The sequence below is a fragment of the Ictalurus furcatus genome, chromosome 4, assembly GCF_023375685.1.
Source record: "Ictalurus furcatus strain D&B chromosome 4, Billie_1.0, whole genome shotgun sequence".
Lineage (NCBI taxonomy): Eukaryota > Metazoa > Chordata > Actinopteri > Siluriformes > Ictaluridae > Ictalurus > Ictalurus furcatus.
The window spans coordinates 12,005,081-12,029,481 of record NC_071258.1 but is presented as its reverse complement, the minus strand read 5'-3'; the positions used below and the strand labels follow the sequence as shown (position 1 = coordinate 12,029,481).

At 39.0% G+C, this 24,401-nt stretch overlaps 2 protein-coding genes across 3 annotated transcripts; one reads left to right on the top strand and one right to left on the bottom strand.

Moving 5' to 3' along the window:
• Positions 1-4: 4 nt before the first annotated feature.
• phaf1 (phagosome assembly factor 1) lies at positions 5-17,303 on the bottom strand. 2 transcript variants are annotated; one of them, XM_053622982.1, is made up of 16 exons: positions 16,389-17,303; positions 15,442-15,524; positions 15,247-15,330; positions 15,006-15,049; positions 14,639-14,718; positions 14,386-14,480; positions 13,177-13,274; positions 9,021-9,133; positions 7,933-8,066; positions 7,285-7,368; positions 6,320-6,402; positions 5,937-5,980; positions 5,307-5,356; positions 5,150-5,208; positions 4,637-4,709; positions 5-3,413 (listed from the first exon to the last, which is right to left on the bottom strand). In XM_053622982.1, the coding sequence occupies exons 1-16, from the start codon at positions 16,450-16,452 to the stop codon at positions 3,324-3,326; spliced, it is 1,278 nt and encodes a 425-aa protein (XP_053478957.1). In that variant the 5' UTR covers positions 16,453-17,303; the 3' UTR covers positions 5-3,323. The 2 variants fall into 2 exon arrangements, with proteins under 2 accessions (XP_053478957.1, XP_053478958.1); XM_053622983.1 differs by having other exon boundaries at positions 13,177-13,241; positions 16,389-17,302.
• A 2,852-nt stretch (positions 17,304-20,155) lies between these two features.
• Positions 20,156-23,483, top strand: foxl1 (forkhead box L1). The gene has a single exon (XM_053622265.1). It carries the CDS (start codon positions 20,813-20,815, stop codon positions 21,968-21,970), a length of 1,158 nt encoding a protein of 385 aa, XP_053478240.1. The 5' UTR covers positions 20,156-20,812; the 3' UTR covers positions 21,971-23,483.
• Positions 23,484-24,401: the final 918 nt, after the last annotated feature.

The following is a 24,401-nucleotide window of genomic DNA, read 5'->3' as shown; positions in this document are numbered from 1 at the left end:
AAAACCAAACACCAGAATTTTGCCCATTTATTACATCCAGTCTTCAAATATTAGTCTTGCTGAACACACTGTAACAATGTTTAATGAACAAAAGTTAATGCAGTTTATAAAATTGCAAATATCGTGCTTTCAGTAGACTAGACGAGAGAAAAACTAGTCACAGCATTTTTGCATGGATTCAAAGGCCTTGTGCAAGCTTATAGCTGGCCCTTTCCATGAATCATTCACGACAGCTAGGGTTATTGCTTTAAAAACAAATGAACAACAACAACAACAACAACAACAACAACAACAAAAAAAACCCAACAGAATGTATGCCTGATAAATTTTTAGCAAATTTCTAAATGCTACTTGCGAAATAGGAAACACCACGTTGCAATGAATCATGATTCACAATGTTTAATTAAGAATCCCATTTCCAGAAATGGGCCAAATATACTGAATCCACAAAAAAATTACTACTTTGGAGAAAGGGGGGGTTAGGGGTGAAAACATACAACATGTCAGGAATACAATACATACAAGCATTTATATGTGCATCACACTGAACAGAAGTTCCATTTTTTTAATCATTCCAATGCAACATTCGCATAAAGTCAAAAACAGGAAATAAGCAAGAATGTTGATGAAAATGAAGCATTCACTTGCTCCCAACATCAAAAAAGATCCACCTGAGACTGGGCAGGCAAATCAGCCCATCAAACTACTCTCTCCTAACATTTTCTAAATGGTATGACTGAGTGGTTGTGCTGCTTCTTCTCAGAATTTCCTGGATGAACTTCTGAACTCGAGACTCCAGTTGTGCATGTAAAAAAATACCTTCTTATGAATGTAAAAGCTGTTCATAAGAACTTCAAATAGATTCTATGAAAGTGCGCGTTTTTTGTTCCATAGAAACATCACAACCATCAGAGTGAACGTCGAGTCACGAAGAGCTGACGACCTGCTGGGAATAATCTGGAGCAACGAATTTAAAAATGTGTCTTTACAGGTAAACAGAACTTCCATGGTTGTACCAAAGTACGTTTGAACTTTGATTCATGACTTCATTTTCTCAGCCCTTCGTGACATTTTTCCTTTCATACATACTCATGTAGTTTTTTTTTTGTTTGTTTGTTTTTTTGGTGCAAGATGGCTGTAACAGACAGTCCACTGGTTTTAGAGTTTACCTGTACATGCTCAATCATACACAAAACAGTTTAAATAATTTTATTTACACTCAATCAAGCTTGGTGGGAGATGACAGCGTTAACAGTGGTTCCAACTTTTGATTTTTTTTTTGCCTTACTGAAAACTGAACATGAACCACAGCCTTCTTTCACAACTCGTGAAACCAACCAATCAATGCCCAACATACACCTGCATCACATACTGCAGAACACAGAGCTGCAAAGATTTGTTCAGTGGAGGCTGACACTCCTGCTACAGAAGAAAACATCCCCACATTTCTGTCTAGAAGCATCCGACACTGTGGGGCTCTGCTTTAATTTTAAAAACAAGGGACCTAGAGAGAGAGACTGCAGCATGGTTTACCGACTTGCCTCGTTAAACACAACTCTAAACCTGGTAACGAGGTGAATCCGGTGTGTTTTATTTAGCAAGGGAACCACCAACAAGTGCTGGATGATTAGACTCCATTTATTTGGATGAACATAAAATACTAACACGGTCCTGTAAGCACTGCAGTCATCTCACATCGCCTCCCAACAATGGTCAAACATGGGACGCTGCTATAGTGTCCATCTGAACCACCCGGTTTGAAAACTCAGAATTCTTTCCATTTGAAAGGACAATATGAAGCATATATGACGAGAGATTTCCAGAGTGCAACTTGATCTGAACCCAACATGGTACCTTGAGCTTAAAAGGACAAGACTTTAAGAATACACTATTTACAGATCTGTACATAAACGGACATGGCAGCAGAGTACCGTGGAAAACCTCACGTCTGTCTGGTACAGCAAGTCTGACAGCAGTCCTCTGTAGACCAGAAACAAGGAAAAAAAACACAGAACAACATAGGATGGGATATATCTAGTAATAAAAGAACTTTAAATAAGTGTACAAGAGTATATAATAATGATGATGATGATGATGATGATGATGATGATGATGATGATGATAATAATAATAATAATAATAAGGATGTAGGGGGAGTAACTGAAACAAAAAACTCTTGTAAATTAAGATGATCTGCCTGTTCTTCTTCCTTCTTTGGCTAATGTTTTGGCAAATAAAAAAAAGGATCGAGTTGAAATGGTTGAAAATGTAGGAGATTAAATCAACTAGCAGGAAGAAAGGGAGTATAGAAAGTGTGTGTGTGTGTTTGTGTGTGTGTGGGGGGGTTGGGGGTGGTGGACATATGAGATCCAGAAAGGCGAGGACTGCGTTTAAGAGCTTGAAAATCAATGTTTCTCTGCTGTCCTCTTTCTCTCTTTCACATAATCTCTCCCTCCCACACTCAATAATCCAGTCAACAGTCCTGTGTGGAAACAAGTCAAGACAAATGTCAAGTAAATGTGATGCATGTTTAGTGCAAATGTTAAAAATCAATGCTTTACCTTAAAACTGCACACAACGATGATGGGCAACCAACCTAATGCTACGCTGAAGATTGCACTGCACAGCATTACAAAGGGAGAAAACCCATGCTGTGTACTTAACCTGCGTATACTTCTGTCTGTACGTGAGAAACTCAGGCCAAGAAAACATTCACAGCAATGACGCACTTCATCACTGTGCAACTCATTTGTGCTTGTAATAAATGTACATCACACAGCCCTAACCTTTTAAAAAAAAAAAAAAAAAAAAACATAAAGCAACACTTTATTCATGCAGTGGATGCCAATGCGCCATGTATAGATCTGTGTTAGATGTGCGTGCCGTCACTGCTGTACTGAAATGAACTGAATGTGTGTATAAAGAGTGCGTAATGTGCAATAAAGCAACCAGTCATGAAATGCATGTGTTTTACATAGGACAAATGTAGAAATATAAAGCCATAGCAGCTTCTCTAAACCTGCAAAATGTATGCACAATGCTTATTAACGTACAAGTTCAACTGTGGGTGTTTTGAGGGGATAAATGCTCCACTGTGCTATGCTGACACTGACAAAAATGGAGGAGAAAGGGAGAAGAAGAAGTAATGCAGTCTGTTGTGTGTTTCTATAAAGGGGGTCAGGGAAGACACCCATCCTGGTGTGCAGCAGAAGGATGAAGGAGGATGGCTGGGGAACACCCGGCACATGACTCTAGCTTGTGTGATGGCAGCAGCGAGGGAAGGCACACTGCGCTGGTGGGCCCTACTGGGCAGGACGGGAATCTCAGTGAGCACTCGGTTCGGCACGAGGAAGGCTGGCAGGGCGAGGGGCTCCGTACAGGCTCACTGATGCTATGTGGTTATTCTGCATCACCTGAAAGCATAGGGACAGAGGTGACATGTTTCTGTGCATCAAGTACTTCACTGTGGGTGTGCACAAAATTACCTGAAAAGCCTACATGCACTGGATGCTTTAACACCACCACCTGTACACCTGCTGATTCTTGCGATTATACAATCAGCCAATCATGTGTCAGCAGCACTATACTGTACATAAAATCATGCAGATCAGTGCATGTGAACGGAGCGGGTAGCGGACCGCTGATAACTCCACTGGAGCGGAAAGGGGCTTTCTTAAGATTCTGCTCTGCTAGCTCAGACCACCTGGTCCCGCTCGCACAACCCAGAATGCACTTTGTGATATGATGGCTTGAGAAACTGCAAAATAAGTAATAGGTCTAAGGTTCAAACATTGTTTTAATAAAGTAGCAAATCTTATACATAAATGCACAGTAAAACAATAAAAGAAAGAGGAAGGAGAATAAATGAAAGGGAGTGTGGAGAGATTCCTTTTGGAATCTTAAGCGGCACATTGCCAGAAAGCACGAGGACATGCTACACAAACATGGTAAATTTATTTATAAATTAATACAATTAAATAAAAAGGCACAGCCTGTAACAGAATGTCACCCACAAATAGCATAATTATTATCTCTACTATTGCAATTGAGGCATTTATTCAAGCAACGTATTACAAAGAGAAACTTGTACACTGCAGAGAAATTTCATGTCAGACAGGGATTTGAGCAAACTTGGTTTTACTGGTGCGAGTGAGCGGTACACAAGTGGAGCGTTTGCTTCGGCCGTGAGTGACTGAGCAGACCGCACACGCATAGCATGAAATATTGAGTGTCACAGCACTCTGCTTTGCTCACGTGCTAAAAAATTAAAAATCCAGTAAGTGGCAGTTCTGCTTTTCTGCTCTCCATGGTTATCAAGAGCGGTTATATGAGTGACTGTAGACATCATGCCAGCTCAGACTAATCTGGCCTTTCTCCTCTCTCATCAACAAGGCGTTTCCATCCACAGAACTGCTGCTCTCTGCTTTGCATTAAAATCCCAGGAGATTCTGAAACACTCAAACCAGCCCATCTGGCACTGGTCCTATATCTGTATGAATGTGCGCATTGTGTTGCTGCCACAGGATTGGCTGATCGTATAATTGCTTGAACGAGCAGGTGCTCCTATTAAAGTGGCCGGTGAGTGTATATGTTAATTGAAACACAAGTCCCACATACAACAGCATGACTCTCATACCTCAAAGATCATCCTCTGCAGCCCGTAGCAGAACGTTGATCCGAAGGGATTGGTGTTATTAGCGGATGATGACCTGCAGAAAAGTGGATCACTGATTTAGTAAAAATCATAAAATAAAATTCCAAGTCCTCCATGGATTTTACCAACAACTTGGAAGAATACCTCATTGTTGCTACAGCCTAATCTATAGGCATCTACAAATATATAGCATCTCTGCTCAAAATATAGCATAGATTTTTTCTCAGTAGAGGAAAAATCATGTCAACATTCTTGTCCATGAGCCATAAGCACACATACATTACCCAAAAACAAACAAACAAACAAACAAAAAAAAGAGTTGGTTTTATGTTGATTGAGAAACAAAAATGACTGCACAGATTCCAAAGGCTAGTAACGAAGACTAGGAATTATACATTTATACCAGATGCTTAGGAAATATTTAACCATTCATTATAGAAATACTAAAAAGTTGAATCACAATGACATTTTTCCAAATTCAGCTGTCTCTCTTACCTATGAAGCACCACTGGTTTCTCCATAGGGTGTCCCAATAACTCCTGGATCTGATCCCACTGAATGGGAAGAAATACATTTAGCACAATCACCACAAAACTTTGGACGCTGACTCATTTTGCGCTCTATTACAGTGGTGAAAGTTATGTGCAGTCACCTTGCTGTAGGTGGTGAGCATACAGTCTTCCTCCTGAGCATCAGGTCCATCTGAAAAACACGAAGGCTTTTAAGACTAGCTATATGTGTCAGTGTATTAGGTGTAGAGGTCGACTGATAGTGGATTTTACAGATAACAATAAACTAAGTTAGGCAGTACCTGCCGATAACCGATTAATCAGATAACACAAAGTAAAATATCGCTGAACTTTATCACGAAAATAAATAGAAATTAAAATGTGCTGTACTTTTTAAAATTGAAATAATATATTAATATATAAATACTAATATACATTAACTATTAATAAATATTAAAGTAAATTAAAGATATACATCCAAACTGAACCAAAATGTAACACTCCAAGTAACAAATAAAAATAGTGACCTCCAAAATGAATCAAAAAACACGTTAAATAACAACAAAATTTGTCTGTGATAGTTTTTATTTTGCCTCTAGAGGCTGCTCTCGTATTGTATAATGACATTAAAAAATATTGGTGTGGATTTTTGCCGACAACCGATATTTTCAGCAATCGGTTATCGGTTCAAAACCAATCAATCGGTAGACCTCTACATAGGTGAGATGTAAAAATACTTTCAGGAAAAAAGTCTGACAAACATTTTAACCCACCTTTTTTAATGATGAGTGGAATCTTAAAATCGCATCGATGATATCTGGAATTAGGAAGGGTATGAAATATAAGACGTCAAATTCATTAAAGTACTTGCTATAAATTGAAACAAATATTATGTGTATTAATATTACTACCACAAATCATGCCAAGATCCATAAAGCTCCTTAGAAAATGAAACTAGAAAAAGAACTTCAGTTATCTAAAGAAATGTGATGGTTCATGAGGAAAAACCTATTCACTGTCAATTCCCCTGGCATTTCTGCTCTGCACTACTAAAACTAGCCATTTCACATCCATCGTCTGAGGAAACGATCATCATTCCACCCATATTCTCTGTGCAGTGATAAACAGAGCTAAACAAAGGCAGCACAAGACTCACATGTTAAAATTGTAATGGCCAGGGTAATTGGTGTGAAGAACAAACTTCTTCACCAGGTGGGTCGTGGAGTCAAACAGTATGTCCTGAAAGGAAAACAGGAAAAAGAGTTATTTGTATAAATATGGAAATTAACTTGTTGCTGCTTGCAATTTCTTTATATAGTGCAAAATGAATGCTATCAAGCACGCCACTAGATTGCAAAGGATTCACAAAGTTACAATTAAATACATCACTGATGTTTTGTAGTAGTAGGTCAAGGAAACTGGATTTTTCTCATTTGCATCATGATAGGTGGGAAAGTCCCAGGCATTTTAACTTGTGTGTGTGTGTGTGTGTTTTTTTTTGGACACTGGGGGAATTTCCCACCATTCAGTTGCCCTACTACAACCACACATTCTAAAGATGTGGTTTCCAGTGTAGGGTCAGTGACAACATAAAACCTGTTAATGAATTATTAAAAAAAAAATTTAATGATAACTGCTATTAAACTGGTTATAGTTATTCTAGTTAAGCCTAATTGACTCGCCACCTGAACAGGTTTAAAATTAAAGCAGACTGTCTGGCCAACACATTTCTTGCATGAAGTTGTAATTTCCTCAATAATTTTGTATAAAAAAAAAAAAATAGTACAAATAAAGTGAACTTCAATATACCTGTTAATATGACAAAATAACTTTCACTTAGTGTAACAGTCTTGGTGGTTTTAGGTGGAAAATTCAGGAACACAACATTCTTCTGGCTTTAATAAATAAATACAAGAATACAAATTGGCCTAATACACCTAATAAATAAATAAATCAATGCTGCTTTTTTTTCACAATTAAAACGGGGTCCCTAAGATGTTCCTGTTGACCCGGATGACTGAAAACCTAGGCCTACATAATGCAGTAGTAGAACATGCTGTGGACAGAGCTGACTGACTCAAGCTGCAGAAAAACAGCTGCTTTCCTACTATAGGCACTTACCACTCCCAGGGTGAAGTAGTTGAAGAAGTAGTCATTACACTTAGATGGGACTTGCTTGTGTGGTGAAGGAGAGTGGATCTTCATCTAAAAGATGACATGAGAGTTTTATACATCTTAAAAGACATGTACATTTATGGCAGTTAGAAGACACCCTTGTGCAGAACGTCTTATAGAAGTGTTCTGTAAATGCTATCAAAAACATATGCTAGTTTACTACGTCAGGGACTAAGAATACTATTAAGCTAAAACCATCCTTGAGGAGGTTAGTACACAGTGAAAGAAAACACACAAGAACAGGAATGTGTGTTACATTCATAATAATAATAAAAAAAACAATGCTGCATTAATAAGGGAGCCTGTGGATTTCCCCCCCAATTGAATGGGATCCCTTAGATGTCCCTGTTGTCCTGGATGACTGAAAAACTAAACCTACATAATGTGTGCTAGAGACATGTTAATTCAAGTGCTTTGTGAAAAGTCCAGTAATAAGGAAATACCATGACAATTAAACAGGACTTTGTAAGTACATGAGATTTTATAGAGGTGGCAAGTGCAGTCCTAGACCTTTGAGTGAGCGATGGTAAAGTGCTGAAACCAAGCAGATGTTTTTCAGTAAGCATTTCGAAACTATGAGATTATTGTAATGACCTTGTCCTCAGACTTGTAGAAAACCTTATGTGGGGAGCCCAGAGCACTCAGAACATCCTGACACGAATCACCAAAATAGATGTTCCTTTCCAGCACCCGCACTTTCGCATCAGCCAACACACCTGGACCACAGCCTGAGGAACAACACACACACACACACACACGATCAGTGTCAGTGCTTGCTTTGGAAAGTTGATTAGTTTCCTATAACTGCATGTAAGGCAGGAGGACACACACGGCTGGTGGCCAATGAGTGGAGCTGCTGCTCTTCACCCTCCTGCAAGGAGCCAAAATAAGTGCGCTTTTAAAATAAGAGCACTTTTCCCCCCCACTCCTGCGCGTCTGTGTTCCACCCGCTGCAGCCTAGAGTAGCCACGTTTGTGTTTATTAGTAGCCTTAAATTACACACCGTTAGATTATTAGCCTTATATCAGTCCCTCCAGGATTTTGTGATCGCAGAAATTAACGCAAAAATCAAGCAAACCCCGCAATATTCAGAGGAGCTTACAATTTTTCTAAATTACTGCAGATTTTCTGCAGATTTGGGCCAAGACACAATCTTGTGATGTCATCACAACGCACATTCAGCCAAAAACCCTCTTCAATTTACATGCGGTGAACATGAGTACAGCAAAAAGGTCTAATTTACCAACAAACATCACCGCAAAAGTGCAAAACAATTTTGTGCAACTGCAATTTCACCAAATTCAAGGAGTTTTCTGCAAAAAAAGCAGAAAAAACTCTGCAAGTTGCCGCAAAATTTTTTTTAAAACCCGCAGCAAGATCAAGCATTTTCAGCCGTAACAATCATTAAAAAACTCTGTCCTCAATCTATACGGACTCTTATATACAACGTATATGCAAGTCCCTGGGAATGAGTTACTAAACATATGAGAACAAGCGCTTTTAAAATAAACCTATGATTTAAATTACAGCTAGCACTACTGTCAGAGCCGTGCTGTTATAAGAAAATTAATTTAAGGAAACCTTTCTGCTTCGACACCAATCAGACTCAAGAATTCAACAGCAGCTCTACGTTAAATCACCACAGTATTACAAGATTTTTACAGACTAATATCATCCCAAACCTGCAGTGAGGATCCTCAGTTTGAGACCCAGAGGCCCTGTTCCATCTCTCAGAACATCCACACATTCTGCATACACATTACCGAGAAAACAGGCCAGGGGCATCCCAGGAGCCCTAAGAGTGAGTGAGTGAGTGAGTGAGTGAGTGAGAGAGAGAGAGAGAGAGAGAGAGAGAGAGAGAGAGAGAGAGAGAGAGAGAGAGAGAATATGAGTGAGTCATGTGTAATATAGAGATTGTGCAGGAGGAAAGTAGTTTTGGAGTCATTTAAGCACTTGAACGAAAATGGTATTTTAAATCCTATGCTCAATTCTACAGCTAATGTGTTGTAAAAAAGAATGCATTAGCATTGGCCATTAAATTAGCTGCATGTCTAGGGAGCATATCCAACACTTCTCTTTGCACTCAAACTGAACAGGATTACATTAATAGACACTCTGGCAAACGTGTAGAACTTAAAGTCATTTATCTCTCTTTAAGGTTGAAAAGAACCCAGAGAATTTGTGCCAACTATACTTCAGGATACAACCACATGAAATCAGTATTCAGGAAGGTTTTATTTTCTTAAAAAAAACAAAACAAAAAAAAGCCCCACATAAATCTTAATGACGTAACTAATGATATAATGATACAAAACTGTTCATATTTGAAATAAATAATGCATGTAATGATACTTTGAGCATGAATGTGGTGGGGCGTTTCACATTGTTACATTTGTTATCACATTTAAAACTTGAGATTTCATAAGAAACTTCTTTTTCTGCCAAACACAGGTTTCAAAATTATTGGCACCCCCACAATACGTATACTGCATATAAGGCCAAAGGTTTGTAGAACTCTGACCATCACACCCATAAGTGGTTCCTCCCCAAACTATCGCAACAAAGATGGAAGTACACAATTGTATAGAATGTCTTTGTATGTTGTAGCATTACAATTTCCCCTTCACTGGAATTAAGAGACTCAAGCATGTTCCAGCATGATTCAATTTCCCTGTGCACAAAGTGAGGTCCATAAAGACCTGATCTGAAGTGGAATCTGAGTGTCCTGCAAAGAGGCCTGAACTCAACCCCAGTGAACACTTTTGGGATGAACTGGAACACCGTATGCACCCCAGGTCTTCCCGCCTGACATCAACAATGCTCTTGTGGTTGAATGCCCACAAATCTCCACAGCTATGCTCAAAAATCTAGTGGAAAGTCTTCCCAGAAGACTGGAGATTAGTATAGTCTAAGGGGAACTAAACCTGGAATGGGATGTTTAAAAAGCATATATGAATGTGATGGTCAGATGTCCACAAACTTTTAGCCATACAGCGTAGTTGGTTAGGATTTTCCTGGAAAGGATAACAGCCGTGTAATGATTAACAATGTTAATCTACACTTGTAGAGGAACCTTGGCCCAGTCTTTCATGCAGAACATATTAAGCTGCTTTATGTTTAGTTTGTGCATACTTATTATCATCTTGCAGCTACGGCCAACTTTTAATTTCTTGGCAGATGCAACCAGGTTTTGGACTAAAATATCCTGACACAGATATCTTGGGCGTTTCTTTTTACCAGCTTGTTCTTATAGATATGGTGTACAACTACAATTTGTATATGGTGTACAACTGCAATTTCAAAACTGACTCCCCCCCACCCCACCCCACCATCATCTTCCAACTTCAAATTTCTGCCCATGAGGAAAGCTGCAGTGAGACCAAGCCAGGAGCAAAGTTAAGCTGTCTAGGCCAAACAGCTTAGACCGTTGAAACTTTATTATTAAGGCCCTGGTTTTGCCTAATGGGATTCATAACTGATTATGTATTTTTAAATCCATTAGTTATGCAGGTCAACTTACATCTGATTCTTGTACTGAAAACCCTTTAATAAGTGATATAATAAATGATAAAGAAAGTTCACAAGTGTGCAAGTGCATATTTAGGTCCTCAGAAACAGGACAATGGCAAATGCAACAACAGGGCTCCTAGACATTGACAACATTAAAATAAATAAATATTTATATATACACACACTATCCTTAATTTTTCCTTCCCTGTTTGTTTGACCGTGTGTGTGTCCAGGGCTCCTGGAGATTGACCGCAGTAAAAAAAAGTAAATTTATTTTTATATATACACACATGTATTGTATATTTTTTATATATATATATATATATATATATATATATATATATATATATATATATATATATATATATATATATACACACACACACACACACACACACACACACAGTATCTCACAAAAGTGAGTACACCCCTCACATTTTTGTAAATATTTGATTATATCTTTTCATATGACAACACTGAAGAAATGACACTTTGCTACAATGTAAAGTAGTGAGTGTACAGCTTGTGTAACAGTGTAAATTTGCTGTCCCCTCAAAATAACTCAACACACAGTCATTAATGTCTAAACCGCTGGCAACAAAAGTGAGTACACCCCTAAGTGAAAATGTCCAAATTGGGCCCAATTAGCCATTTTCCCTCCCCGGTGTCATGTGACTTTTTAGTCTTACAAGTCTCAGGTGTGAATGGGGAGCAGGTGTGTTAAATTTGGTGTCATCGCTCTCACACTCCCTCATAGTGGTCACTGGAAGTTCAACATGGCACCTCATGGCAAGGAACTCCCTGAGGATCTGAAAAAGAAATTGTTGCTCTACATAAAGATGGCCTAGGCTATAAGAAGATTGCCAAGACCCTGACACTGAGCTGCAGCACGGTGGCCAAGACCATACAGCGGTTTAACAGGACTGGTTCCACTCAGAACAGACCTCGCCATGGTCGACCAAAGAAGTTGAGTGCACGTGCTCAGCGTCATATCCAGAGGTTGTCTTTGGGAAATAGACGTATGAGTGCTGCCAGCATTGCTGCAGAGGTTGGAGGGGGGGGGGGGTCAGCCTGTCAGTGCTCAGACCATACGTCGCACACTGCATCAAATTGGTCTGCATGGCTGTCGTCCCAGAAGGAAGCCTCTTCTAAAGATGATGCACAAGAAAGCCCACAAACAGTTTGCTGAAGACAAGCAGACTAAGGACATGGATTACTGGAACCATGTCCTGTGGTCTGATGAGACCAAGATAAACTTATTTGGTTCAGACGGTGTCAAGCGTGTGTGGCGGCAACCAGGTGAGGAGTACAAAGACAAGTGTGTCTTGCCTACAGTCAAGCATGGTGGCGGAAGTGTCATGGTCTGGGGCTGCATGAGTGCTGCCGGCACTGGGGAGCTACAGTTCATTGAGGGAACCATGAATGCCAACATGTACTGTAACATAGTGAAGCAGAGCATGATCCCCTCCCTTCGGAGACTGGGCCACAGGGCAGTATTCCAGCATGATAACGACCCCAAACACATCTCCAAGACGACCACTGCCTTGCTAAAGTTGCTGAGGGTGAAGGTGATGGACTGGCCAAGTATGTCTCCAGACGTAAACCCTATTGAGCATCTGTGGAGCATCCTCAAACGGAAGGTGGAGGAGCACAAGGTCTCTAACATCCACCAGCTCCGTGATGTCGTCATGGAGGAGTGGAAGAGGAATCTACTGAACTCCATGCACAAGAGGGTCAAGGCAGTGCTGGAAAATAATGGTGGCCACACAAAATATTGACACTTTGGGCCCAATTTTTACATTTTCACTTATGGTGAACTCACTTTTGTTGCCAGTGGTTTAGACATTAATGACTGTGTGTTTAGTTATTTTGAGGGGACAGCAAATTTACACTGTTACACAAGCTGTACACTCACTACTTTACATTGTAGCAAAGTGTCATTTCTTCAGTGTTGTCATATGAAAAGATATAATCAAATATTTACAAAAATGTGAGGGGTGTACTCACTTTTGTGAAATACTCTGTGTGTATATTTCATTCATTCATTCATTTATATATATATATATATATATATACATATACACACACACACACACACACACACACACACACACACACACATATACACACACACGTTTTATTCAAAAACACGATCATGAAAAATATTGATTGAGAACTGGTTTTTGTGTTAATAAAACTGAAGTAGGTTGAGTGTTCTAGTATTGAACCTTTCTGCCTAGTCTCAAAGATTTTGTGTTCTGAGATTATGATTTGATTCACATGACAGGCATGCGTACACACACCCAAACACAAATACACCGCTCTTACTTGGTTTCTTGGAGGTTGTTTCCAGTGTAAATATACATCCTCTTCACTGTAGCCCCATGAGGAATCTGCAGGGAGGCCAAGCCATGGGCAAAGTTAGGCTGTCAAAGTAAAATAACTTGGAATGGATCGGCATGCGGGTGTAGATGCGGCTTTAGCATGCAAAACACACTCATATGGACTCTTGAACATAAAATACCTGCTTATAATATACAAACAATTTATAATAGCTAAGGGTGATGGGAGGAAACTATCAATTCATTTAGAAGAGTGGTTTAACTTCTAGAAGTTCTACTTTAATACAAAATCATGTCACTTTGTAATATTTCTACAGCAAAGTGAAGCCTTTGAGCTTTTTGCTATTGTTTTTAAACCTACTAGATGGCAGATTCTCAAAATATCTGATTCTCAGTCTTTAAGAATTTTACCATAGCATTGTTAAATTCTCGAATCTGATTGGTCAGAAAGTGTTGATTAATCTAGAACAGCACAGCTCTGATGGTGAATTGGTGAGTGTAATTAAAATGACAGGTTTATACTAATAAAACAATATTTTCAAATACACTATTGTTTCTGTAGTAACAGCTAAATCACAGGGCTTGATGCTCACAATATAAGGCTAATAATAAATGGATAATATATATATATATATATAAAATTTATTATTTAACAAAGAAAAATTTATAACTTTTTATGGTGAAGCTTTCTGCAAGGAGATCTTTTATTTAACATTTATGGAAAGAGTTTCCAATATTTAAAAAAAGGCTACTGAGGGAATTCCTGTTTAAAGCTGCTATAACGTAAGTGATAAGAATTAAATTGTTTCACAGACATTCCACAACATTAAATGTAACTATAAATCGGCGGCGGCAGGGGGTGGGAATATTGTGACGTGTCATTCATTTATAAATAATAATTGATACATTTTGAAAAATTGCTGTCGTCTAAGAAGAACAGGACATGGTGTGAAAATAAGCAACTTCGGGTTGGTAAAAAGCATCACACCACCATGTCATTGATTACTTAGCAGCATACCCAGTCATGTTTTTACTGCTTACATACAGTATATTTTAGTTTTTCCGGAAATTAGACAAATTGACAGGTGTGACAATTTCTGGACTATGATGGAAGAATCTTGAATATGATCAAAGCTTTGTGAGCTGCAATACATCAGGGGAAAACCACGTGCAACAATCTGGACAGACAGCTTACCTCGTATTTCGGGGCTTCGCTCCACGAGTCTAGCTGGAAGGAGAACGAGAGACCTCGGAAGTTCAGATGGAAGAGCTGTTCTGCAGCATTGTACACTGGGTATGGTGGGACAATTATTTGATTACCATGAGGAATTCTTTGAAAGGTCACTGCATGCTCAATGCAGACATCCCTAAACAGACATTTAAACTGACTGTACACTTGCAGTCCATATAAAATCAGCAAAGAAAACAGTGGAGACTGCACGCCGTACCTCCTGGATGAGTAGCGCCAAAGGACTGGTCAATCTGCTCTATGGTGGGTGCTATTGCCTGAGAGTTAAAATGTACTCCACTGTAAAATAAGGAAGAAAAGATGATGTTTATTCTGTGCAATACTTGCACGTGTATACTTCTAACCCCAGCAGGTGGCGCTGCAGATCTGAGCTAACGTTTTCCTCTCCCAAAAGTCTTGCAAACACTGTCCAAGGTGCCATTTTCTGGTCAGTAATGTTCTAACGAGTCTTGATAATAGCATTTGACACGGTTTTCACTGTTATTTCATTCTGTATTTTCTCCTGTACTGGACAAACTGTTAAAATATACCATATAACTATGAAGATATACATGTATATTACTTACCAATATTTCAGTTTCACCTTGGTCAAGTCATACACTTCAATAACCTGCAAATAATAATGCTTGACTCAGTGAACACAGGTGAACGTAAATGTGTAACAAAGTGTAAACAGCAAACAAAACAGATAGAACACAAAACACAACTAAAAAACTGTTCAAAAGATAAACTCAAATTTAATAGTGAGTAATTTCTCAATTTCCATAACTGAACACACACACACACACACACACACACACACACAACCTTCAGTCTTTGATTGCAAGCATCAAACAGCAGTTTAATTCCATCCTGAGTCAAGTTGAGTATGAGGTCATGACCGAGTGGCATCTGTAAGGAAGAGAATGATGTTAAAGGAATAAAATCTAGCATCAGTTTGCCTTTATTATTCTACACCCTTTTTCTGTTTTTACAATCTAACGATGATTGGTCAATCCTTACTTGTTCACTGTAGAGCACCTGGACGTTCTTGATAATTCGGCAGTGCTTCTGCAAGATGGAAATGGCCTGGGCCAATGGCATTCCTTTTACAAAGAAAAACAATTGTTTTCATTAGTAGTTAACACTTTCTGTATATGAATATCAACATGGGCTAACAGACCAATCTGTACCAGCTTCTTGAAATGTATTTTTTAGCTAAAGAATGAGGAATAAAGAAGAAGAGAGAGAAATACATTTCAAAACATTATACAGGCTACATGCAGTGTGAGGTGAGGTGACTATCTTTATACTCTTTTACACTCCTGGGGCAAAAAAACCAAAACAAAAACAAACAAAAACAAACAAAAAAAGGGCCCAGTCCAAAATGGCTTAAGCTTAAAGAATATTAAGCTTTTAATGGTCTTAACAACAAAACATTGTTCAGGAAATTAGCAAGAATGAAACAAATGTACTCCTGAGACATCCTGTGCCACCATTTCCTCGTGTACTTCTGCTGCAGTGAACTGTTTGGGGGGGGGGAAGCTAGAAACAGGGAAATTCACTTATATATAGTCATGATAATGATTGAAATGTTTGACATAAAATTCAAACACACATGCATGAGTGTACAAAATTCAAATAAACATTACAAAATAAATAAACATATCAATATAATATATAAGGATGTTTAATTCTGGCTAGATTCCTGACTAATGCTTTGTTGTTAAGACATTTAAAAGCTTAATATTTTTGCCATTTTCACCATGGCCCATTTATTTTTTGTACAGTGTACATTAATTCATTTGTCAGAAGTTTTTTTCCCCCCGCCCAGAAGCAATTTACTTTTAACACAACCAAGCAGTTGCTAGTTAAGGATCTTGCTCGAGGACTGGGTGGTGTTAGGATTTGAACACTAGCCCAAAGCCTTAACCACCAGTTCCTAAGCTGCTTTGTATTTTGAGTCTCACCTAATGCGAATTCCCATTGTTCATTTCCCAAAGAGCGCTCAGGAACCACCTCCAGATCCAGCATTGGGTTTTCAGCGGGCTTCTCGGCCTGGGCCAGAGCTGGACCTTTCCTCTCTCACACCACAGACTAAAAACTCCTGCTACACAAGCCTCAGTTTCACCTGCACCTCTGGCACAGTCCACATCAACCTCCTCGGGCTTTGAAATGTGTTCTAGATATCGGCATGAAAATACTAGCTAACGCAATACAAGCACATTCACCTAAAAAGACATATTTAAAATGACAACGTGGCATAAATACATCAACATGTGTGAGGCGCGAATGCTTACAGGTTGTCTTTCCACTCAGTCCAGCGGTTAATAGAAATATCTCTCTCTCTCTCACACTCTCTCACTCTCTCTCTCTCTCTCTCACACACACACACACACACACACACACACACACACACACACACACACACACAGTTTTTACAACCTAGTCGCCCCCTGAACTAAAAACACGTTCTTTTTATTTGCTTTACTCTGCTGTTTTAATTCAGCATACAGCTACGGTTTAATGAACCAAGCTAGCTAGTTTAGCTGCCGTTGCTCTCAGGTTCAGACTACTGGTAGTTCAATTAGCTAACGGATTCAACACAAACACACAGTGACTCGCCTAGCCTTGTTTTCTTTCTTCAGTGATGTTCAACAGCTAGCGAATTTCAAAACACTGACACCAGACTATTCAGAAAGCCTCAATTCCCTCCGCGATTCCGTCGCACTAATTAAACCTGCATTTATACTTCAGTCCCGCTGAGGTTTATAGTCAGCCCAACACAATACAACACCAACAAACAAACAAAAAGCCTCGCACAGATCCAACGGCAACTTCCATCAAAAACACCTCGATCAGCTGATATTTCAACTTCCGGTGTGAGGCACTTCCGAAACTGCGGGCGGTTTGCTAGTTGTCAAAGTAACAGTCCTGTGACCAATTAGAACAAACTGTTACTTTTCAGTGGAATAAAAGTACTTGGGAAATGATTTGGATATTTTTACACTAAAATTTACACTAACATGTAATATCCTTCTTTTTTATGGATTGTAGTAACCCTTTCCCTTAATACTAATTTGAGGTTTCAGGGAGATTGTGAAACTGTAAAACTGTAGGATTTAAGCCTTCCACATTAAACTGACTGCAGTGTTTATATATTAGCCTACAGCATCATGTAGTTTACTGTGTTGGAGACATTTCTAACCTTAATACATTTCTAAAAATGTCCACCAGATGGTAGCATACACAGTAATCACTCACACACACACACACACACACACACACACACACACACACGGTCAAACAAGCAGGTAGGCAAGTAAAAATTAAAGATACATATACACATGCATTTACGGTATTTGGCAGACGCCCTTATCAAGAGCTGCTTACATTTATCTAATTTATACAACTAAGCAGTTGACGGTCACACATACATATACAAAAAAAGTCCAAAAGTCTGAGCCCACATCGAACATTGTTTTATTTATTTATTTATCATTTAAAATTGGAAATAACCAGAAGCTTTTAGAATTTTGAAATATTTAAAACTATGAAAGTAAATGTTGGATGACTTGAATATTTAATATTCTGAACTATTTCTAGGTCCTATAAAGGTAAGCAAACATGTGATATTGACCATGTTAACTGCTTTGTACAAAAGGTCAGATTTTCCTCATCTAAAATTTTGATCTAAAATTGATCGCACGGTTTTGCACAATCTTGTGGAGTCTGTGCTATCTCGAGTGCACACTGTCACTAATGCAAAAAAAAAAAGGGACATAACAAATACTAGGAAACTCTGAATTTTTTGTACACATTTCAAATATTTAAATATTAATTTCTACTTTTCTCTAAAACTTTACAGTGTGTGCAATTTGTAAAGTATTTAACACTTAACTGTAGCAACAACAATAGAATGTAACACAAAAACATATTTTTTTAGTCCTCATATTACAACCTGTTTCTTTAACTATATAATTTTTTTAGGGATATTTTCCTATTCACCCACCAAGTATGAATTGTAATCTGACCATAAAGCTATTAAAACCATTTACATAATGCTGGTCACCTGTGCAAAATTCCCCTGGCTTGTAGCACAATTGCATAGCAACTTCAGCAAATAAATAGCTGACATGTGGTCATTTTTCTGTTGGTGTAACAAGATTTCCTTTTCAAACATTCACATGTTTAATCCCTGTAATCAAAAACAGAGGAATCATATACCACCGAAAGAATAAAAACATTATGTTACAACATTAATTGTAAAATAATCCATACCAGCTTAGTTATAGTTTATAAATGATATCATTAATGTATTTAGTGCCTACTAAGTTGCCCTAAATATTAAGTCCAATGGACATGACAAACATAACAGCATTGAAATTACTCTAAAGTTATAAATTTGCAAAAATATGAAAATAAAAGAGAAATGAGTCCTAGATAATGTGTGTCTTTAGACAATTTACGGTCTCTGAGTTTCTCTCTTAAAGTCTTCGACATTACGTAACTGCTAGGCTTGTGTTGTGTCAGAAAAAAAGACAGGCCTATTGTACAGTTTCCTTAAAACAAGAGCCAAACAAGAGCCATACAGTATGCTTCTATAATATTGGCACCCTTGGTAAATGAGTAAAGAAGGCGGTGAAAATTTGTCTTTATTGTTTAACCTTTTGATTAAAATAAGTCACAAAAATACTCTGCTTTCATGGATATCAAGCAATTGTAAACACAACACAGGTTTATCAAAAAATATCTTTGTTAAATATATGTATGCAACAATTATTGGCACCCCTTTAGTCAATACTTTGTGCTACCTCCTTTTGCCAAGATAACAGCTCTGAGTCTTCTCCTATAACGCTTGATGAGGTTGGAGAATTCACGGCAAGATCTGAAACCATTCATCCATACAGAAACTTTCCAGATCCATCAAATTTCAAGGTCCACGCTGGTGGGCACTGTGTATACCTCAAATAGTTCACACGTTCTCATAACAGTTCCATTTTATTCAACTATTTAATGTAGCCTAAAAGAGTGGTCTTTAAATGATTCCTCCAAGCGTTTCAACACTGAAACTACGGGGAGTGTGGGATTAGCTGTGCAAGACATATGACACCATTGCACAGCTCATGAGGCAAAATAGAGAGTCATCTGGGGGAAAATGAACTGATTTCAAACAGACGAATATGCTCAATGCCCACACATCGAGACACATCGCTGTCGGGTCTGGCATGTCTAAAACATTATGAATCACTGTCTGTGGATGGAAAAGTCAAACTCAGGAAAACTTCTAAGTTTATCCATTGAAACCTCTAAACACGTAATGTAATCATGGGCCAGCTGTGTGCACTTGTAAAGTTGTTATAATCCCCCTTGCTCCTATAAACAGGAAAATACATAATATAAAGCATCATGTGCACATTCACAAAAATATAGTTTACTCCAGGATCCTGCCAAGTTCTCCTTTTTTGGAAATGACTGCTATCTGAAGTGTTTGTTCAAATTATTGATGTTTTATTTTTATTTTAAAAAGTACATCTAAAGTTATTGACTATGTCACATTAATGACAACTGATAAAGGGATTTAGCTGAAATCTGCACTACTCTGGTGATGTTCCTATGAAAGATGTCCAACACTTAATTCAATTTATTATGCAATATTTAAAAAAAAAAACAACAACACATAAACAATTAGGAATTTTATTTACTATTGTCTTGTAGGTGAAAACGATGGGCTTTTGGTATAAGAGAAATACGCTGCGTCTAACGATAGCTCTAACAAGGTTTTTTTTTTTTTTTTAAAGAAAGAAACAAAGAGAAGAACTGTTTAAGTTGTTTTGCTTTGCATGCTTTGTTTTCTTTTCGAGCAGACCAGAGAAACCCGGAGCGAGAGCTCTGTCGTGTTTGCTTGTTCTCTCTGTGTGAGCAACTCTCAGCGTCGATGGGGTGGACGTGATCTTTCAAACATCAGATCAGCGCGTTTATGTATTGGGTGCCCGGAAATTTTTTCCAAATAAACACAGCTTGATTCGACTTGGGTGGGCAGACTTATCAACAGACTAATTCTATAAACAAATGAGGGAATAAACCAAGCTCACCATTGGCTGGTGGGTCGGGGACACGCGGGAAGACAGAAGGCAGAGAGAGAGAGCCGGAGAGCCGGGGCTTTTGGAGCAATGAAATTTTAATTAATGTGGGTGGGCTGAGAGAAACACAACGAGTGTTTATCATAGACAATTTATTTTCCAGCGCTAAGTCAACATAAAGCAGCAAACGTGCAACAATTAACAGTGCTGAGTGGTGCAGGAGAGCCAGACGGACTGACTCTCAGGCCTCGGCGCAGCATCTCTATGGACTCGAGGACTTCTGAACCGGTGCGCATTTAACGGGACTCAACATGAACTTGTACCACGGCCGGTTATCGCAGGGACCCGCGGCTCTCAGCCTCGCCAACTCGTCCCTGATATATCTGTATGGCGGAGAAGTAGGGGGCGTGATACCGGCGCTGGGACTCGCCTCAGCCCGACAGGAACCTCCACAGAAACCTCCGTACAGCTACATCGCGCTCATCGCCATGGCCATCAAGAGCGCACCAGGCAAACGCGCCACGCTGAGCGGCATCTACCAGTTTATTATGGACCGCTTTCCGTTTTACCACGACAACAAGCAGGGCTGGCAGAACTCCATCCGACACAACCTCTCGCTGAACGACTGCTTCATCAAGGTGCCCAGGGAGAAAGGGCGCCCGGGTAAGGGCAGCTACTGGACTCTAGACCCCAAGTGCCTGGACATGTTTGAGAACGGCAACTACAGGAGGAGGAAAAGGAAGTCCAAGCTGCAGGAGAGTAGCGAAGCTAAACCGAGTCACAGACGAAGCCGGGGTCCGACTCCACAGGCTCCGGGCAACGCCAAACTTTGCGCAGGGACGCAGGTAGTGAAAGACGGGACCCTGACTAGTGAAAAGGCACTGGCGGAAATCGTGATTCAGCACAAAGACCAAGAACATCCACCTCGAGGACATCTGAGCTACCCGCCGCACAACTCAGCGAAACACTGTCGTGGCGCACATCCGAGTAGCGCGCGTCCCCGCTCCCCGACCGAGCAGCAGTGCGCGTCTCCGCCAAAGCCCAAACACCAATCAGAACTGCTCTCTCCACAGGTGCGCGAAATGCACACTGGGAATTCGTCGAGCGCAGAAAGCACTGCTGGCACGCCGACTTTGGGTTGCGCGCAACTTCGCGACGCTCTTCCAAAGCGAGACACCAAAGATCTAACGGACAGCAAGAAGACTTCAGACAAATCGAAAGAATTTAGCATAGACAGCATTTTAGCCAAAAAAGTGAACCGGCTCCAGCGTAGATGCAGCTGCGGAGGCTCAGGATCTGCGTGTCTGGAAACGCGTCACTGCGCGCTCGCTTCAGCGCTACTTCCGGCTGCGCACGCGCCGCACCTCTATCCCAGAGCCTACCCGCTGTGCTCCTATGTGTCCCTGGCATGGCCCGAAACTTTGCTCCAGTTCTGCGAGAAGAGTGGTGAGAAAATTAGTCTGATTTGACCGATATAGCGATAACGGGACATGTTACTGAATCAGCAAACTCAAATCTATAGCAGCTGTTCTTAACTCCAATAGCAGGGAATCACGTCAAGCTTCCTCAAGTACCAACACACCTGATCCAGCTGATGATATCTGTTGAAGAATCTCTGTTACATAGATTTATTTTAATAACTGGATATGGCAAAATCCCCAGCATTGAATAAAATCTGTTTTTCTTTTTTTTTTTTTAAAGTCTTAAAGTGATGGTTCATAAACTCATAAAGTATTGCATCTACATAAATTAACACAGGCAATGAACTAACATGCACACTTGTGTATTAAGATCTACAGTGTTTAATGAACTCTTACAGTGTTCATCAGGGTCCAAGTTGATTATTTTCCAATAACTGAATATTACTGGATGTTCTAAAGTGTTTTATAGCTCTTATGCCACAGCAATTTGCCCACAATTACAATTAACCAAGAATTACAACACTGTAAAACATGATAGCACCATTAAGTTATGTGAACTTATTTCTTCTCTTCAACGCCAATTGTCATGACAAGTTTTGGATATTGAACTCAAGTTTATAAGATAAAACTGAGAAAATAAAAGAAAACGTAAAGTAATCTTCAAGTTGTGTTTACTCATGTTTTTGAGGCAGCAGGTGAACTTTCGTTTCTAAGTTTAACCACCTGAAATGTTTTACAATTTTTAATTGATCAAGGAATGACACATCACACCTTTTATAGATGTAATTGTGTGGAACATTAGTTCCTGTTATCGCCTATGTTAGACCAGTTATAAGCATTCACCCCCTCACCAGCCTCTCTGAAAACAAAAATATGCAGCAGTGATGCAGTGCTATCAAAAAACCAGAAAGACTTTCCCATGGAGGAAAACTTGCTGACTGCTACAACACACTGATGCACAAGACTCCTTCTATAAATGCTAAATAAACATCTTTATATAATATACATTTTATCTAAATAACAACACTTAAAAAATCAGTTTATTATTAGATGATGTTGTTCATATGAATGAGTTATTAATATAGAATCTAACATGTTTGAAAGCAGCTGGCACTATTGACAAAGCCACGCTGTGCTGGAAAATTAATCAACACCTTCTGACCAATCAGAATTGAAAAAGCAGCAGCGCTGTGGTATAAGACACAATAACCAGTTTAGGGCTTATTATTATTATTATTGCTAATGTTGTTGTTGTTGTTGTTTGGCACAACTTGTGTGGCCCACTTCAAAGGTTCACATAAGGCTGACAGTAGTTAACTCAGTTGATGTATTACCCATAGAGAGCTGCGCCATGCAAACCCTCATGGATGTTGCTGTTTAAATGTAAATGTTTATTTGAGCTCTGACTTTATTACGCTCCTTTCAGTGCTTGTAAAAAAAAAAAAAACAAGATAGATTACAAATTGTATAATGTTGTTGCTTTTCATTGCTCCTTATGTACCTCATGGATGCAAATAGTTGGGAACACTATATGAGGAAAAACGTAAGAGGAGTAAATGAGTCAAACGTTTGTGGAACAAAATCTGAGATACAACAAATAACACTTATTGTACAAATAAAATATTTTTTACACAATAACTCTTTATGTGTAATCTCTGTTAGTAATGATTTTCTTTTTCAGATTTAAATATTTTTTTTCTCTATGCTCGAAAATAGCTTTTTCATTTTAATATGAATTTAACGAGAGCTAACCCGATATGTCTGTGCATTTACAACTGACGAAACATTGCTAGTCATGAGTGTTGAAGTTGAACAAAGTATTAAAATTTCCACTGTTTGAAACCACGAAAATAAAAATAGCTTTTAGTGTAAGGATTTTTACTATAATTGCATTTACAGAAGTAAAGGCTTATGTCAATTCTACTATTATTCGTTTTCTCCAAGCAACCGTTGGCATTTTTCAGTGGAATGTTTTATGACGTTAACATTTTTATTTGCAAAGACATTTTAATCTAAATCAGTTTGGGCTTAAATTAGATATCCTTAACCTAAAGTAGCGCTTGGGCCTGAATACAGATTTTGACAGTAGTTTCATAGAGAATTTCTTCTCTAGATTTATCTTTAAACCTAATCTTAGTTTGAAGAACCAGCCCCTTGGGTACCCACTTTATCCCATGCCACTATATATAGCAATGAGTCTGATTCAGCTGCATGGCCTCTCTCTGTAGCTTTACAGAGTGCAAATCAGGAATGCGTGTGGAAATAAATAAACTTCCCTGCATTTGAGCAGGGGGACTTACATTCACAAGCATTTCCTGTGTATAGGATTCTTTTGGTCAGACGTGTAAATAGAGCGACATCCACCCAAAGGCTGGGAGTGAGCGAGAGGCAGCGGCTCTCATCTATCCCCCTGCACAGATGTGCTGTTAAGATCAAGCGGGCAGGAACGTTCCCTGATCTCTCAGCCTGAATCTTTAAA

What these genes read in the sequence shown, in the direction of transcription:
- foxl1 (XM_053622265.1), top strand. Translation starts at nt 20,813, where the DNA reads ATGAACTTGTACCACGGCCGGTTATCGCAGGGACCCGCGGCTCTCAGC.
- phaf1 (XM_053622982.1), bottom strand. Translation starts at nt 16,452, where the DNA reads ATGCTGGATCTGGAGGTGGTTCCTGAGCGCTCTTTGGGAAATGAACAA. An exon ending in ACAATGGGAATTCGCATTAG is followed by an intron (nt 15,525 to 16,388) that starts GTGAGACTCAAA and finishes TCTTTGTAAAAG; the next exon opens with GAATGCCATTGGCCCAGGCC. An exon ending in TGCTCACCACCTACAGCAAG is followed by an intron (nt 5,209 to 5,306) that starts GTGACTGCACAT and finishes CTTCCCATTCAG; the next exon opens with TGGGATCAGATCCAGGAGTT.